This window comes from Tasmannia lanceolata, unplaced genomic scaffold (assembly GCF_043159265.1).
Source record: "Tasmannia lanceolata isolate RefF3 unplaced genomic scaffold, GAP_Taslan_0.1 ptg000005l, whole genome shotgun sequence".
Lineage (NCBI taxonomy): Eukaryota > Viridiplantae > Streptophyta > Magnoliopsida > Canellales > Winteraceae > Tasmannia > Tasmannia lanceolata.
The window spans coordinates 19,275,511-19,293,246 of NW_027518682.1; the positions used below are offsets into that span (position 1 = coordinate 19,275,511).

At 38.5% G+C, this 17,736-nt stretch overlaps 1 protein-coding gene across 1 annotated transcript; it reads right to left on the bottom strand.

Moving 5' to 3' along the window:
• Positions 1–15,267: 15,267 nt before the first annotated feature.
• Positions 15,268–17,358, bottom strand: LOC143876793 (transcription factor MYB52-like). Its single transcript, XM_077378487.1, has 3 exons — positions 16,759–17,358; positions 16,087–16,512; positions 15,268–15,894 (listed from the first exon to the last, which is right to left on the bottom strand). Exons 1-3 carry the CDS (start codon positions 16,871–16,873, stop codon positions 15,716–15,718), a joined length of 720 nt encoding a protein of 239 aa, XP_077234602.1. The 5' UTR covers positions 16,874–17,358; the 3' UTR covers positions 15,268–15,715.
• Positions 17,359–17,736: the final 378 nt, after the last annotated feature.

Below are 17,736 nucleotides of genomic sequence, written 5' to 3' on the forward strand. Positions count from 1 at the left end.
CCCTTGTAGTTTCTGACATATCCACTTCCACCCCTATAGTTTAAAACGTGACAAAGCGTTTGGATGATTTTTTGGATGATTTTTTTGGTAGTGTTTGGATTCAGGTATGGGCCTACATTATTTGGATAATCCAAAGCGTTCATTTGATGGGTCCTGACATAGATAGGGTGTGCCCAAAAAATCAGCTCCATCGGATCATCCTAACCCTTCAATCTATGGACGAACCTTCAGCTAAGGGGGCAAACCTTAAACAAATTGAAACTACAAGGGTGTATCTGTCACGTTTTAAACTATAGGGGTGGAAGTGGATATGTCAGAAACTAGAGGGGGTGTAAATGTAATTTTCCCTTTTCCTTGTTGAGGAATTCAGGTTTTAAAAGCCAGATTCTTCACTTGACAAACTCTAGATATTTCTTGATAAAGATAAGTTTGTGCTTTATGTCATTAACTCATTTTTTAAAACATTATACTATTATTCTTTTGCAGGCTTATACTTGTTCGAAGCAAGCAGTGCAGGATCTGATTTTTTAACTGGCATCGCCATATTTCGGTAATTTTATTGATAGGTAAACTTTATTCAAGTCAAAGTCTCTTGTCTTTCCCATGCTAATTGTGCTAATACTCATCATGCATCTCGTAATTGAGCTAATCTGCTTGCATTATTGATGCGGATTGTAGACCTGAGACTGGAGATGGAGGGCGATCGGTTAACACAAAGGAAAGTGAGGGTAAACCGGCTAGGTTAAAAGTGGATACAAGGTGGTGGTTTTAGGGATTTTAGCGCTGAGAATTAGAAAGGGATGCGTGGACAGTTTGTGGTGAAGATGATTGTTCATCTTGGAAGTGTTGGAGGCTACAGCTGGTTAGGTTTTAGAACTGCCAATGGAAGATTGGGTTTCAATGGAGATCCTTTGATGATAACCTTGGGATGGCTTCTTTGGAGATCCTTTGACGAAGACCTTCGATCCTTTGCTCTGATACCAAACTGATGTAGGCCGGGGAAGAGAATAAAATTCCATGGAAAATAAAGACCTAAAAGTTAACAACATGGAAATAAAAATCCTAGAAACTAAATAACATGGAAATAAAGACCCCAAGGAGATTCTTTGTACACTGCCTCAGATTTAAGGCATTGTTGGAGGGAGATTTGCTTTAGCAGGGACATTGAGGAGACCCAATAGCCCCTAGATGCCCCCTCCCCACGCTCCCAATCCACCCACACACACACATCCTGGGTGGCTAAAAATTAATTTTGATGGTTCAAGTTCGGGTAACTCATGACCGACAGAAATTTGGTCTTTTTCTAGTCCTATCGGCATCAAGGTTCAAACGAGGTTGAAGTCAACATTTCTCCAGGGTATTAGACTGATGATGGGCAAAGATTTGAATAACCTTATAGTGGAATAGGATTCCCTCAACGTCATAAGGTGGCTAGATAGGAGAGCTACTCCGCCTTGGAGATTTTCAAAGTTCATTGATGAGATCGTTGATCGAATGGAAAGTTTCTGTCTGGTTTCATCATGTCAAGTGATCGGCGAATGGAGAGGCGGATCACTTGCCTATGGAGGGAGTGATCGATATGGTTCGGCTAAGTGGAGACAAAATTAATTCTTTGAGGTGGATATGTAGAGTTCTGTAGCTAACTCCAGAAAGCACAGAGAATCTCCTTAAGATAAATGTTGGAACGATTCATAGTACTAAGGAGTTTAGAATCCAGGAAAGCATGGAATGCAGAGAATAATGACTAGATTTGCCTATGATTTGGCCGACATTTCGAATTTATTGCCGACTCATGTGTCCTTCCGTGTCTGACACAATACACGTGTCGGCATTCCTTTGGACACTTTTACTTGTATTGCTGGAAGTGTTAGACTTAATATGGGTGTGTGACATGTTTTTGTACCATGTGAAGTGTGATATTCTGTTTTTTTATTGAATATTGTGTTTACCTCATTTAGACAACTCGTATCCATGTCAAAACTGGACACACGAATCCATATCCGCAAATCATAATTACATGTACTTTCTATTTTAACCGTGTCAGTTTAGGGGCTGGCCGTGTCGACACACTCAAGTCGTGTCCGTGTCACAAATCATAGAGATTTGCTCAGAGAGTTTGACGAAATTCCTCATCCGAGCTCTAGATCTGTCAAGAAAAATAGGAGGGAAAAACAAAAAGGAACCGAGAGCAAGCTCTGTTTATAAATGAAAGGAAAATGAAATTACCAAAGGCTACAAATTGAACCCCATGTGGGGTAATAAGGTGAAGAAATACTCAAGAGAGGAGGAGAAGGGTTGGCCGACAAAGTGAGGGGCATGGAATGCCTTTGTGTGTTGCTGCCATGTCACCTGATTAAGTGCTGTCAAGAATGCCATATCATCACCATCACTTGTTACCAAGTCAACCTTATGACAGCTAGATGTGCCACATGGCATTGCAGGAAGGACACCTAAGCAAGGACAGCCTATTCGTAAGGCTATTCGTTTTAGAAACAATTGTGCCTTTCTTTGAGGAGATAGAGGATAGAGGAAAGGGTTACTCCATGGTCTTTCAGCATGTCCGGAGATCGGCCAATGTGGCAGCCGACTCTCTGGCTAAGAGTGGAGTTTCTCGGGCCGAATTGGAGTGTTTTGACTATCTCCCCCCTTGACTTATTGTCTTGCTATTTTCTTTGCTCATTGTTCCGCAAGGACCATCTCGGTTCTGCTTACTCATACATATAAATATATATTCTGTTGCCTTCTTCAAAAAAAAAAAGAAACAAGCTACCTCATAGAAGAACGTGCTGTTACTGTTATCCTTCAGAGGCATGAACACCTATACGTGTTCTATGGCTGATTTTGAATCCAAGGAAGGTTCTCACCTATATGTGTTCTGTGCTTGACTCCTGTTGCTCGTCTTGGCTTCTTAAATTAGGTGAGAATAGCATCTTGTAGACAACTATCACAAAGAAGTATCTTCAGATCTACTAGAGACTCCATCCTCAATTTCTTATACTCTCTGCCATCTATATTCTAACACTCATTAAACTGAGCCAAAACGTAGTCATTTTGGGCGAACCACGTAAAATATCGATGCACACGTCTTTTGATTTTTTCTTTTTGTGTTACCTTGCACTTGTTCAGATGTTAGATTTCTTAATAATTTTGACCCGAAATCCGCCTTTTTATACCATTTTTTGACCCCTAAGCTTATAATTAATCTTCATCAGTAAAAAAATCGTAGTCATTTTGGGCTAACTGTAAAATATCGATGCACACGTCTTTTGATTTGTCTTTTGATTTGTTCTTTTTGTGTTACCTTGCACGTGTTCAGATGTTAGATTTCTTAATAATTTTGACCCGAAATCCGCCTTTTTACACCATTTTTTGACCCCTAAATCATGTGCATACTGTTAAAGTATAAAAGATATATAACGCCTATTGGAGAAGTTGGTAAGTTAACATGGTATCAGAGCCAAAGGTCTCGAGTTCAAACCTCCCGGATAGCAAAAATCCACATGCGATGGTCAGCCCAAAGTAGGGCTACATGTGCCACGTGTTTGCCAAGTGGGCCACATGTGCGGGGGAGTGTCAAAGTATAAAAGATATATAACGCCTTTCTATTGGGCTATTGGAGAAGTTGGTAAGTTAACACATACATCTCGCCCTTTCAATCTATTAACGGGCCATTACCAAACCACTATAGTGTTTGTTATCACACACTATAGTGGTGGGGTCGTGTCAGGGGGCCGGTCTCTATTAATTATTAGTAATTTTGTTATGAGTGACTCACATTATAAGTGGGCTGTTATGAATTTGTTGACCTGTTTTGGCTGAATAGTGGTGGGGTCGAGTCCCTCATGCTTTTAACAAATCTGTTTGACCACATCGAAACATGCTTCCATTCATGAATATTGAGACAATCTCATGCTTTGATGACTTATTTCTACACGCCAACCAACTTCTTTTTAACTTCTAATGAAACCCAAATATCCTACCTTCCAACCAAAACCGTTTCAACCCTCGTTTAATTGCTTAAACGACGGACAATGATGCCTAAGCTATGACCATTTCACGGATAACTGTCATGCTTATTAGACTATATAAATGTCAAGAGCGAGCGAGAGAGAGAGAGACACGATATCTAAATTTCTATGACAGAACATTCAACTCACAAAATACCAATGTCAAGCAGGTTCTATGATGAAGTACCAAAAAAAAACGAAGTGGATCACTGAAGCTATTTTTAGACCTGGCGGACCGGTGGGGTGGCCGGGCCGGGTTTCCCCCAATCCGTAGGGTCCGGGTGGCATGGGCCGGGTCACAAATGACCCGGAATCTTACGGGTCACTATTTTATGAACCCAGACTCCACCCGTATTGGCTGGGTTGACCCGCGGGTCACCCAGTTTTTTTGCTATTTTTATTCCCACAGTATAGGTTGATCCAAACCGTCCGTGTGATGGGCCATAACGTAAATAGGTTGTGCCCAAAAATCATTTCCAAAGGATGATCCTAGTCCTCTGATCTATGGAGAAATTGCATATTATTATTTATGGAAACATCTATAGATCGGAGGGTTAGGATCATCCTATGGAAATGATTTTGGGGGCACAACCTATTTACATTGTGTTCCATCACATGGAAGGTTTAGATCATCCTATGATGTGGTCTGTACACTTATTTCTGAAAAATACGGGACTATAGGGGCTTACACCATATAAAATCTCAATCATTTTGGTTTTTATGGGCACCCGCGGATTTACCCAGCCCGGCCCAGTTTTGAAGCGACTTGTAAGGGCTAGGTCAATTTTCAACGGGTCACTAGTTTAGTGACCCAGACCCGTAAATTACAGGCGAGCTGGGTGGACCCTTGTCCGGGTCACTTTTTGCCAGGTCTAGCTATTTTCACTATCAATGGTAAAAGACAATGTTTGGGTCTCACAGAGGACATATACGTGAAATCAAGACTTAATCTTGTAGAATATTATGAGACTTGATCTTGTAGAATAATATGAGGCGGCCCATTATGGCCTTGGTCCCATCCCGAACTGAAATCCAACGTGTAAGATAAAAAGGAATATAAAAATCAACGGTTTAGCTCTTATTGGAGGAATCCTAAATAAGGGTTGATGGATCAACCGATCAAGGTGTTCTCAACTACATTTGGTTGCCATTCGGATCAACGGATTTGAACACTCACACAAGGCAGAAGTGGGCCCAATTTCTAATTTGCAAAAACCGTCTTTTTAATAGTTGCTTGCAAATAATGGTTGTGGTAGTTTTGGAAATGATACAATTAATGGCTTTCAAAGTGGGCCCAATTTCTCATTTGCAAAAACAAGGTTGCTAGCAAAAGGATCCCGTGGTGGAAAAAAGCACGGAATCCTCTACTGTGGCACGTGTGCAAGAAACAGAAAATGAGCGCACGTGTCCCCACAAAAAAATCATCAAAAGGGCCACATCGATCGGTCAATGTCTCCCCTTCTTTAAATTCAGCTCAAAATCTCGTTTCAAAAGTCTTTTCCTTTGCAAAATAAGATGAAGTTAAAATAATCTTATTCACAGATGAGGGTGTGTTTTCCATATGGGATTTGCTAGGCACCTTCACAAAAAGGCATTTCACTGACTGGCTGTTGCATGAGAGAGCAGCCACCTCAGATGAATTAAATGAATAAGACAAAATTTGAGACTATGTGACTGCTCTCTCATGCAACAGCAAGTCCGCAAAATGGAAATGCCTTCTGCGATAGTCCCTAGCAAATCCCTTCAAAGAGGCCCAATAGAAAAAAACAACTACTAGCATGGCCTAGCAAATCCCTTCAAAGAGGCCCAATAGAAAAAAACAACTACTAGCATGGCCTACGCACTTAGGAGAAATTGGTCCTCGCCAAATTCAAACATAAAAGGGACTCATTGATTACGTTAAAGATCTGAATTTGATAAAATGGTTCAAGGGGACTCTTCCCCATCCTTGGCAATTTGCACATTGGATCGAAGAGATTTATAGATCGGATAGAGGAATCCTCCATCTCCTTCATTCACGTGAGAAGAACAGCTAGCTAGAGATCGAGTTTCTAGGATGGCATTAGAAATGTTTGATTTCCTTCTTCCTCAATATGGGCATTTGTTCTTCTTTTTGTTTTTCCTTTTGATTCTCGGGTTGTGGCTTGATTACCTCGATCGTCTGGCTGATCCCTTGGTTCTTTATTCATGTTAATCCGATTCTTTATCCATTTTTTTTAAAAAAAATGAAGAAAAACTCCTTGATTATGTTAAATATTTATTACTGAGCGAGCATTTGATTGGGTACACGAAACGGTTGGTGGGGGTGAATGGTGTTTGGCATCTTACTACATGGTGAACCATAAATCTATTGACAGTTGTCTTGGGTGGTTAAAAGTCTTCTCAAGAATGCTTAGATAAGAGATTACACTCCTCTTCTAGTTACATCAACTCTCGATAATTACATGAATGACGAAATTTTCTTACTTTTAATGATAATTTTATTGCTTTGGCACTTCAACAGACAATAATAGCCAGAGGAAGACTTGAAACAATTCATGGCCTGAAGCTTTCACCAATTGAAAAATGGGGAATTTTATGTACTCTTGTCATAGTTGTGGATTGGTCATCTAATGGCAGCGTTTTCATTGACTACTAACGGTTAAACTAAGAACATTGAGTTCCGTTATCGTAATCATGACTTATTATATTTATGGGTTGATATTCCCACCCCTTTTACCCAATAAGTGCACAACAAAACTTGTCCTTTATGTACATTTGTAACGACGAAAATAGTTGCCCGAGCCAGTTATCCTTAAAAACATCCCACGGGCAAAGGGGAAAATATTTGGTCATGTGATGCACGCCACTTTCAACTGTCATCTATGCCGTGGTTCCCAACACAAACATTGTATAGTTTGACAACAGAAATGCCTACCAAAACCAGAATTTTTATTTATGCTCTGTCTCTCAAAGTAAAACCCATTTTTCACTTAAAAAATGGGTGTAGAATTTGTCTTGTACCCATTTTTCCACTTAAAAATGGGTGTGAAATTTTTACACCCATTGGCACAGTAATGCCTACGAGGAAACTTGATTCTTCATTCGAGAAGCCAACGACATGGGACTCAACATATTGAACCCTTGGTATCAGTTAGACTTTGATTTTCAAAAGAAAACCTTTCTTTTGGAAAAAGTTGCTTTTTAGTTGAGAGTGTAGAAGTAATGGGAAAAAGATAGTCCCGTATCGAATGAGAAGAAAGAAAGAGTTGGGCTTATAAAGCTTTACTCTTTTTTTAATTTGTTATGTACTCTTTTCTTTTCTTTTCTTTGTTATGGTGCACAATGGGTAGAACCGCTGGTCGCACACGCGTGAGTCTTTCATTTTTCCAGATTTGATCCAAACTGTTGGATTAAGATCGGCTTGGATCGGTCAAGTGGGTAGGACGAATGGTTCGGTCGGGTTGGGCCTGAGTTCGGGCCCAACGGTTGGCCCAGCGGGCCTAGGGGCTCCAACGGATAGTGCATGAGCCGGTGCGATCCGAGCCGTCGGATCGAAGTGTAATGGCTAGTGGATGATCATCGTTGGGTTGTGTCCTTCTACACAATGGTCAAGAGCCCAAAGGGTGTGATTTGCACCATAGATAAGCGATCTAGTGGTTACGGGGTTGGAGGGGTTTTTACACAAACCAACGGTCACTCCAGGATTGATCAGAACCGTAGAGTCACGATTAGACGCGATCTAAGGGTCAGAATTTAAACCCACTGAAAGGTGCGCAGAAAGGGTGTTTTTCAACATAAAAAAGACACCAAAAACTCTATATAAAGAGCAAAAACTGCCCAAAATAGACACAATAGTGAATTCCGATTTGGTATACCCAAACTATCTATTCCAGAAGCAATCTCACTCTCTTACACTCTCTGTTATCCCCTACAAAGTCTTTATTTTACTGTTTTACAAATCCCTTTCAAGTCTATTCCAGAAGCAATCCCACTCTCTTACACTCTCTGTTATTCCCTACAAAGCCTTTATTTTACTGTTTTACAAATCCCTTTCAAGTGTTCTGTTTTTCAGCAGAAACAGACATTTGGGTCTCAAATACTAGCAAAATCTAAGGGTGATTCAAGCTTGATTCCGTTCAGTGCAGAACGTCATCGAGCAATCGGTTTTGAACCAAGCTTCATTGTATCTTGGAGGTGAGTTCGTGGTCCCTTGTGCACACTACTGGTGGGGGCAAATATCGTCTAAGGAAATCGTTTATGCGCAGTGAAGCATCTTCTTATCTTCTTTTCAACCACTACAACCGACTTTTCTACAATAGTATCAAGCAGAAGGAATCAAAGTTTAAGCTTTTATGTTCAGGCTATAATAGTAGGCCACATAAATTGTATGCAAATGGGCTAGAAGCAAAGAAGAATTAGAAGTAGTTTCTAGAATGCATCATGATGGGGACTAAAACTACCAAAAATGTGGAAGAAGTTCCTTATTCTTCAAGTTCTATTTCCATCATCTTATTTGTAGCTCAATTTTCAGGTATCAAAACTTGTCCGTTTGGCTTCATTTGGTATCATTAGAAAGGTTTTTCGATTATCTGTCTAATGAGCCATAGATCACATGATTTGGATGTGATTTGGGAAAGTTATAGGCATTTGATGGATATGACATATGTCTATTACATGATTTCTATTTTAGGGTTAGGTTTTATTTAAGCTATTTTAAATGGATGTTTGGGATTAGTTGCTTAGGCCTTAAGTAAGCTTTTAGGGTTTCTTATTCTTATAAATAGATATTATTATATCATTGTAAGAGATTTCTTTGAATTATTAATGAAAATTTGCCTTTTCGCTTTTTAGAACTTTTGAGTATTTTCTAGTTTTGCTTTGAGAAACTTGACTTTGACGGGAAACTAAATCTCACCTCCTTCGATGGTGATCGAAGTATTCTATTCCCTACGACGATGATCAAAGGATCCTTTGTTATTTTTTCTATTTTGCCTTGGCTGGAGCGCATCGAGAAACCTCCGGATTTTCGGACTGCATCATCTTAACCATTGTAAATATTTTACGTTTAAAAGGGCTTCCTTCTATAGAATTTTAATTTACATTTTTTCCTTCTCCTTAGGATTTTGACAATGTCATAAGGGTAACAAAATGTCACAACAAACTGTCAACATTGGTGTTAAATTTTAAAGTGTATTTTTGGAAGCTAATTTTGTTTAGCTTGGTTTTATTTTACTTTATTTTTTAGAGACGTAGTGAGGACAAAATGTAATTTTGTGTTCAAGGGCATTTTGGTCTTTTTGTTGGCATTGCTTGCACATGTGTGCGTCAAACATGTTTGCTCCATATTTTCCCACTACCCACCTATTTCAAATTCAAACTCTACTTGAAACTCTAAACCCACCACCACTTTCCTAAGCATTTAAGTCGCGTCTCCACTTTCCCATACCCACTACCACTTACCTAAGCCATTTACTATCTATTTTCCATTGACTAGACCTAGTCTCATTTTCTCATTTTTGTAGAGATTCTCCACTAGCTAGACCTCCATTGACGCTCTCTTGTGTGCAAGCTTTTGTTTGAAGAAAAGACCCAACGTGCCCCATATTTTCTCCATAGTTTGAAGCTTTCTTCTTTCGATTGTCCTTATCTTGTATGTTGTTCCTCTATCAGATATTAGAAATATCATGTTGGTATTTGTTCTTCTTCTACTTTGGTTGTTGATCTTGGGCTAGACTTCGGTTTCACTAATTGAGAAGCGGATATTCCGGTGTTGTGAAATCCGTCGTTCTCTTTAGTGGGAACTCTCATAATTAATGCTCCATAAATTTATAATCTCTTATTTCCTTTGCTGAGACCAAGAACCACATTGTTCCTAGATTCGTAATTTATAATCTCTTTTCTTATCTTACTTAATAGGAAAAACTTGTGATATAATATATAAGAGAGTACATTCTTAGAAAATATTGTTCAAAGTACAATTACTTAACAATACTATATGTAGGTACAACATAGGAGAAGGAAGAGAAAAAAAATGGAAAAGAAAACAAGTGCCAAAATTTTCCTGAGGTGAAGATGGATTGTATCAACTATGGGTGCATGGTTTAGGGGGGTGCTTTCAGTTTTGGACGTTATTATAGCCCGGGTTCCACTTTTATTGGTTGGGGTTTCATCTCTAGGATGGTCAATGCTCTTTTCTCTTAATCTCTTTCAATTAAAGACAGAACAGCTGGGGTCTCTTGGGAAGGTGAGAAAAATCTTTAAGATGGGACGGCTTGTCTAAAGCAAATTTTATTTGCCTTTATAGGCTTTTGGGATGGGACATCTTCAGGGACTCTTTCAGGCTTACTCATAAGGCGGTGGTATATAATCTTCGAATGGAATGGATTTTGAAATGAATTAAGTGTATCCTCATTCTGTGGTAAGTAAAGATGGAAGATCAGGGCCCCAGGCAGCAGGAATCATCGTCTTGCCAAGGTGGGCGCAAGAGAAAAATCTTCATGGAACTCTTAGTACTAGAACAATACCTCCAAAAGATAAGGAGGATGTCTTATGATGAAAGATTAGCCTCCATTAACGGATTTCTAGAGAATAGCAGAAATCGGAAGAGAACATGGAATTTCTCGAAGGAGATGGCAATCTCCTTTATGGAGGAAGAGATTGAGGCTCATAGAAATCCAGGGTTTCTGGACAAGGATCTGGAAATGAATTTACCGATTTCCCTTATACAAAGTCTTTTTGATGAACTTGGTAAGTGCTCTTCTTAGCTGTTAGGTGTTGCTTTCATCTTTGGGTTAGACAATAGTTTGGGGGCCAGCTTAAGGAGGGTGTTAGATTGACCCCTAAAGGAATTGGGATTCCTTTGGTCTTTGGATCCTTAAATTTTGCTGGTTTCAGATGAAGGAAAATGAGGGATGTATGTGGAATTAACTGTATGGCAAGGCCTCTGGCTTGAAATCGGGGAACATTTTTGGAGGTGTACAGCTATGCTAGTCTGTCTCAGGGTTTGCCCTAATCAGTCCTCCCAATACTATGTAATGTTAAGTGGGACCACTGGTCCCCTTTTGTAATTATTATAGTATCAATAAAATGTCATCTTTAAAAAAAAAAAGCAAGTGCCAAAATTCATAGATCCTTATCACATTTCATACCTCTAACATTATGACGGGATTGGAGGGTGTGTATGTACAATATGTTTCTAACCAAAAGTCTCAGATGTCTTGCATCAATCACATTTAATACCACTAACATGACTTCGATCATCGCATATCTCAATAATCTTCTATACAACATAGTTTGTGAACTGGTCTTTTATCATGAACTGCATGTGACAGTTCATTTTCATCGGTGGAGCCAAGCATTCAGTTTTCAAAACATGGCATGCACCCAGTTGAAGGTGATATATTGACCTTATGACTAGGGTTTGAATTGTTAGAAATAGTTTTAGTTTTGCTCATCATTATCTTATATCCAAGCCTGGTTGAGTACATATGATCTTCTTTTCAAGTCAAGCCTTCGGCATTGACACTGGCATAAGCATTGAGATGAATTAAATGTAATGTTCTAGATCTTTATTTCTACAGAATTTCTGATGATGGAAAATTTTATAACTATTATAGTCAAGAAAACTGGTTAAATCTATCCATCTCTTGGCACAAATTATTTTAAAGACAAATAAAATGCTTATATAGAAACAATCAAAAGGAAATATCCATTTATACACAATCAGAAGGCAAACTAAGTGTTTTCCAAACAAAAAAAGGACAATGGTGATAGACTTATTTTTTTTATACTTAATATTCTCTAATATTTTATATAAAAAGAAGCTACCGACATATAAACTATAAGAGCGCCAACCGTACATATATATTTATGTAATGTGGGTCATTTAGGACAATAAATGGAGCAACATGACTTTCAAAAACAACAAGAGAGAAACAAGAGGCTGCATGAAGGAGTAATTCCACGATAGTTAGGTGCCTACATCATCGAATCAAGACAAATTTTATATCGATTTGAGATGCTTAGACCAGACATCCAACTTTGACTGAGTTCAAGTCATAAGATGTGTAGGCAATCAAATTGTCAATATGTTGCTTAATTCATAGAATTTTTTATTTTTTATTTTTACTTTAGGGTTATTCTACATTTATTGAAACCATATGGGTCGATCAGAGAAACTTTTTACACATGTCATAATTGGTTTCTTATTGGGGAAACTATTGCCATTGCAAGAGGGGGGTTGTTCTATGTTGATTGTTTCAATTACAATTGGATGGTGAATGAAAAGTTTCTAATAAGTTCCCAAATTGTCAATATACTGCTTCATATTTGTCTCAGCGTATGATCTATGGCAAGGATGGTCAGAGGTGTGTAATAGTAGAGGTGTGTAATAGTAGGGAGTCGAGACCGGTAATCTCTCAAGTTTGGGAGCCTCCCGGTAGTGGATATTTTGAGCTCAATTTTGACGGTTCAAGCTGGGGGAATCCTTGGCCGCTGGAGTAGGTGGCCTTCTAAGGAATGAGAGAGGAGATACGTTGTGGACATTCTCAGGCCCCATCGGGATCACGGACTCTAATGAGGCATAGATTAGATCGGTGCATCAAGGAGTTAGGTTGATTATGGATCATATCCCACTAGATAAGGTAATAGTGTAAGTAGATTCCTTGAATGTGATAAGATGGTTGGAGGGGAGATCACTTTATCCTTGGCGGTTTGCAAGATGGATTGACGAGTTATTAGATTGGATGGAGGGTTCGTCAATCTCATTTCATCATGTGAGCAGATCGGCTAATGATGAGGCCGATAGGCTAGCAAGGGAGGGCACTTCTAGGGCGGAATTGGAAGTCTTCAATCCCCCGCCCCTAATGTGGCTTTGTTTTATGATGCTTTTTGCTGCCTGTTGTTTGTATTGCCTTGATCATCTCAATCGTCTGGGTGTTCCCGCTATTTCTATTATTAATGAATTCTTTGATGCCATTAAAAAAAAGTTCCCTCTTGTTCTCTAATTATGTGACCCTTATAATATAATTCCCGATAACATCATGGGTAAGATCGTAGTAGTATTGATGTCTATGAGAAAACTTGATTCCTCATTCAAGAAACCGACAATATAGGACTCTTCTGACTAAATGCTCGACACTAAGAAGGAAGAGTTTGAGGTATTATGTCATAAGCTCTAGTAGGCAATAGAAACATATTAAAATTTCTCTCTTACATGAACACTACTAAGGAGCACCAATGTCAAGGGAAGCCGAAACATAAGAAACATCGAAAATAGTGCACCTCGCCATAAACTTTGTCATAAACTGAAGAAAATTTTTGTTTCTCCCCCCATATCCTTGATCTCTCCCAGGAAGCATGAATAAAGGGACCAGCACTTGCATGCATTTCTCTATCATGCGCAGGAAGATAACGACCAAAGAAAAATATTTCCACTTCAACCTATGATGGTACAAAAGAATGAGAAGGGGGATTGTCATTTTTTATCTATTGCAGGCACATATTAATCCCCTATATGTGTGTGTGTGTGTGGAGAGAGAGAGAGAGAGAGAGAGAGAGAGAGAGAGAGAGAGAGAGAGAGAGAGAGAGAGAGAGAGAGAGAGAGAGAGAGTAATGCTAGATATAGAAACAAGGCCTACATAGGCTCCCTAAACAGGCATATATTCACTTCATTTCTACCTCATTTTGTTTGTATTTTCCCTGTTTATGAGAAAAATGAAATAAGGGGGGGGGGGGGGGGGGGGGGGGGGGGGGTGTAAGGTAAAAATCCAATCATGAACTACAAACAAAAGGACATGAAATGCTGGGAAAGGGAATAGAAATTTCATTTTCTTGTTGTCAAAAACATCGATCCATGGATCAATCAAGCAAGAGAAATTAGGAAAGAAAATTTTAAAAGATGCGTAGTTCATCACATTTTGTAATTATGTCCATAGGCAAAGGCGATCTAAGAGCTTCCATTATAGACGAAGATTATAAAATACAAGATCCCTTGAAGGTCTAGGAACACAACCTTATATAGATTCCTAACCTAATCCAAGTACAATAATTTTATCCAAATATTAAAAACTATATAATTTTCACATGATGAAAATGTACCTTTAATTTGAGTTTTGATGGCATTGCACATGAACCCCTGGCTGAACATATCTTAATATCCTTCAGGTATGCATTATTATTGTAAAGAATAAAGATGAGATAGAATATATATATATATATATATATATATATATATATATATATATATATATATATATATATATCATTGGGGTGCCAATAATTAATATTGATTGCGTCCACATCTTATATAAGATGTTAAAGAGTATTAATTACCAAATCAATGTTGTCCAACAATCATCCCCAACCACTAGCCATGTGGCACTTCCTTCGTCCAACGCTTTGCCCTTGCCCTACCAAAGCTTCTTGTGGACAAGGCTTTATACATGTTTGCCTGGAAAGCAAAAAGCATGGCAACATCCTACTGCCACTGTAAGGTGGGAGCCTACCTACTTGCAGCTATCATTGGTTCCATTGCCATTGCCACATTAGAGTCCATGGCCGGTGCAATCCACTCCCCCACCAACACACACCGACCGATTCCATTAACACACAATATCTGCTTACATAGAATATGTACTTTCAACAACATTAATGTTTACTAGTATGTATTTTGAACAATGTTTCCTATGTAGATACTCCCTTATATATCTCTTATCATTTGATTTTATTAGAAATAGGCAACTAAATTATCAACATAGGGACAATATTGCTGGTTCCAAGTTCGAGCAATAAGGTATAAGAGATTATAAATTTATGGAGCATTACTTGCTAGGAACAACATACAATATCTACTTACATACAATACGTACTTTGAACAATTAAGGGCTTGAACATTACCTTTGGTCGACATTGAGTCTACAAAGATGGCACACTGGCAAGTATCAACAGTCCCGGGTCAAGAGCACTTTGAGTTGACCACATAGGCTCTTCAAGGTACAGTACGAAGTTAATGCAGATGGACACGAGAACCAATGAGGTTTTTCAATTCTAATACATAATGGTTGTTAAGCAGCTAAATGCAAGCTCATTGCTTTCAAGATTGGCTGCTATTGCTTCCAGGAATGAATGAAGTTATCCTTTCATGGAAACATAGGAGTTAACAAAATCAAAGAACAAGTGAAAGTAGCTTCATAATGATACTCAAGTAGAAGCCCCAAGCATTTATTAGCACTAAAGTAGTAATTCTTTTTGGTGCCAGCAGGAATTTAACAGAAATGTTTCCAATGTTGATCGAGTGTTTAGAATGAGCTATATTATGTCTGTATATTCAAATGCAGATATGAATTATATGGGAAATGATATATCCACTCCCTACAAGTAAAATAGACTACTTACCACGCTAGCTAAATTCTGATATGCACATGTACTCACCTTAATGATAACAGTAATAATAATTTCCAAGTATATTAAACATATGTCCTTTTCCAGAGATTCTCATTTATTACATGAGAATCCATCTATCATAGCATCACTCGAGATGCTTGAACTTCTATACATGTAAGTGATTCAGAACTACTCAGTGTTTTACGTCTCAGCATTTCCCTACACTGATAGCCATCTTGGCTGCATTTACACATAAAATGGGCTCTAAGTAGTTATGGGTTATGTGAAATATATCTGTATATTTGTTTCTCTATTTGTTAAAATTTCGTTCATAATACCCATTGTTAGGAAGAGTTTCCTACCGCTAAGAAATCTATGAACGGAATGCCGGTCGAGTCTGGGTATTCCTTATCCTCCTCGTGTACCCACTGTTGATCACTTCTAGCATCATCCGTCCAGTCCTCGCCTTTAGGATCGGTGTTTACACAGAGGAAATCGTAAAACTCAATTTGATTACTTCTATCTGCAATAATTCAAGCAAAACAGGTTTAAGAGGACAAGAACATGAAAATAATTGCAAAGTACTTGATCTCAAAATATTCATGTCCCATTCAACAAGTGTTCCATAAACCATATCAGATGAAAAAAATTGCAACATCACATGGATATAGTTTGAATTAAGGAATATTCACTGACTAAAGATCCTCTCTGTTACCTTTAAGCGCCGATGGAGAATAATCATCCCCCGAAGAGTAAAATTCATTGAGATTGTGATGATGGGTGTTTATGATTGGGTTTTCCATTCTTCTATAGTATTTCTCCACAATAGAAGAGAGACTCCTTGATTCGGAGCTCAAGCATGCACCTTGTCCCGACATCAGCTTCCCTTCTTGAATTAAGCTTTGGGCTGCTTTCTTGGCGAAGAACTTTGATCTCTCTCTACACCTCCTTGCCATGATTACATGCCAGTGATTCTTGACGGCGTTATCGGTCCGGCCCGGGAAGAGGCGGGCGATGATGGCCCATCTGTTGCCGTGGATCCGATGAGAAGCGAGAAGCCGTTCTTCCTCCTCCTCAGTAAATGGGTTTCTGTTGATTCTTGGATCCAACTGATTAAACCATCTCAGCCTACAACTTTTTCCTGCTTCCATATTTACATGGCATGTTAGTCACCAAACTGAAACAAAATATTTATTTCCTTGGTAAATAGAATGCCTTAAAAATTTATCCTATTTATCCTTTGATAGTAATTCTCAAATTTTATCAAGTAATTTAAGCCTATAACAAACTCATAGAGGAATAACATAAGTGAAATTTTATCTAGTAATTTAACCCTATAACAAACTCATAGAGGTTAACAAGATGTAAAATTTTATTCATATTGCACCTGATCTTCCTTGGAGCTTTTCAGCGATGGCATTCCAATTATGAGGACCGTATCTCTCTACCAATTCTTTGAGCTTCTCATCTTCTGCTGGCCTCCAATGGCCTCTGGTGCACATCTTATCCCCCCCAAAAAGGAAGAATCCAAAAACAAAAGAGAGAAAGAGAGAAGAAGAAGACCTATTCAGATAATCACTTCTCTTTCTTCTTTCCTAGAGATCCCTTATAAAAGTGGGATCAAATTGCTAAGAAGAAAGGAAACCAAAGACAAAAACAAGGCAAACCCAGAGACAAAATCAAGAACGGCAAATAATTAGTGGGTGTTTAACTCATCCTTTTCCCCTGCAAACAGGCAGAAGAGCATGGGAAGAGGACAAGGGGAAAAAGGCAGAAAAACCCAGATGATATATGGAGGAGAAAACACTATTTTTCCGTTAGAGAAGGTTTGGAGAGACCTCTACCAGCGATTGATGCTACGTCTAGGCTAACAAAAGGTACTTTTAATAAAGGAAATAGAAAAAAAACAAAAGTATAAAATAAAAAGAAAGAGAAGACAGTGGAGGAGATGAGATAGGTTGCTTGGTAGGGTGAATTTTGTTCTGCTTTCAACGTCTCTCCAAGTTTCTAACCTACAACGTCTACTTATAACCCACCACTTTTTTCGTTTATTTAATCTAATATGCTTTTTTTATGGTTATATTGACGTTAAAACATACCTCGTTATTGCTTCGAGAAGCTACTTTCTTCAACAGAAACAAAACCCTAGCCTGTAGAAAGGTAAAAAAATTTGTCTTCTATATTTTAATCATAGATAATCTATATTTTGAGAGAGTAGAGGAGAGAGGTGATCTAGGGCTTCTGCCTTTGTTAGCTTGTTCAGACCTAACTAACAGTTGCCTTACAACTATAGAACTGCACGTGGAAACTCCGAAAAATAATGGTAAAAGTCAAAGTTGTCGCTCTATCGTATCATAACAAAATA